General features: G+C 33.2%; 1 protein-coding gene across 1 annotated transcript; it reads left to right on the top strand.

Annotated features, from left to right (window-relative positions):
• Nucleotides 1–712: 712 nt before the first annotated feature.
• NAEGRDRAFT_76973 (uncharacterized protein) lies at nt 713–1,021 on the top strand (the record flags this gene model as incomplete). Its single annotated transcript, XM_002668070.1, has 1 exon — nt 713–1,021. A coding segment is annotated over one exon (309 nt), but the record flags the coding sequence as incomplete, so codon positions are not given.
• Between the last annotated feature and the right edge of the window lie 19 nt (nt 1,022–1,040).

The following is a 1,040-nucleotide window of genomic DNA, read 5'->3' as shown; positions in this document are numbered from 1 at the left end:
TTACTTACTATCGATTAAAATTTCAAAGCCTTGAAAAAGTTCATTCGAGTGAATTCAATACAATGAATATATTGATGATTGTTAGATTCATTAAGGTGAATCATGGTTGTTTGTTTTTTTTGTATGAGTGGAAGAAACTCTGTTGAGCGCTTCTACTATTTATTCGATTTTAATTGTGTTCATGTTGTTCACAAATAGAAGGTTTGTTGTGTGTACAATGTAAACAAATCGTACATCCTTATCCAAATGAGTATGTAGTCACTCAAAAATGGAGACTGTGAAAGAACCAATGGATCAATTTCTGATTTAATCACGTGATAATTACGAGTGAACAATAATTTTCAAAGGCTTGTTCAAAAAATTTGAAATAATTTGATGAACATGAGCATTAAATTGGATTCCTCTATTAATTTCCAATCGAGAGGTTATCTTATATTGTTGTGGTGATGAAATTGATGGAAAAATCAAATGCTGAAGTGAAGTTTTTGTGGCGGCCACAGATTGTATTTGTTCAATTATTGGTGTTCATCATTCATTGCGTTCTAACAGAGTGAGTGGACTTGTTACCAATTTAAAATTGTATCAAATCCCTTTCCAAATCAAATCATTCGATTCTATTTTGGCGAAGGTGAGAGAACTTACGATTGCAGTTCATTCAAATGCTTTGATATTGTTCCAAGTAATTCTGCTCCAAATACTTGTTCCTGCTCCAATGGATACTCTGGAACCGATTGTAGTTGGTTATGGAATTAAAAGAGAGGATCAACCAAAGACTGTTTTAATTATTAAGGAAGGAAGTGTGGTGGATGCCAAAGTTTATGAAGGAGAGGAATTGGATTGGGATATTAGATGTTCTGAGGATAATTGGAAACATTATATGGTGAAGGGAATGGGAATGTCACAACTCGCTTCAGGATATGCTATGGGTTGGCTTAAATTTATTAAAGGAGATTACTTTAGCATGATTAAGAATCCAAGAATGATTGGACCATTCATTAAGAGTTTTGAATTGATGAGCAAGGTATATACAGAACGAATCA

The sequence above is a fragment of the Naegleria gruberi genome (genome assembly GCF_000004985.1).
Source record: "Naegleria gruberi genomic scaffold NAEGRscaffold_746, whole genome shotgun sequence".
NCBI classification, from domain to species: Eukaryota; Heterolobosea; class Eutetramitea; order Acrasida; family Naegleriidae; genus Naegleria; species Naegleria gruberi.
The sequence above is the reverse complement of the archived record's forward strand: the minus strand, read 5'-3'. Positions and strand labels throughout refer to the sequence as shown.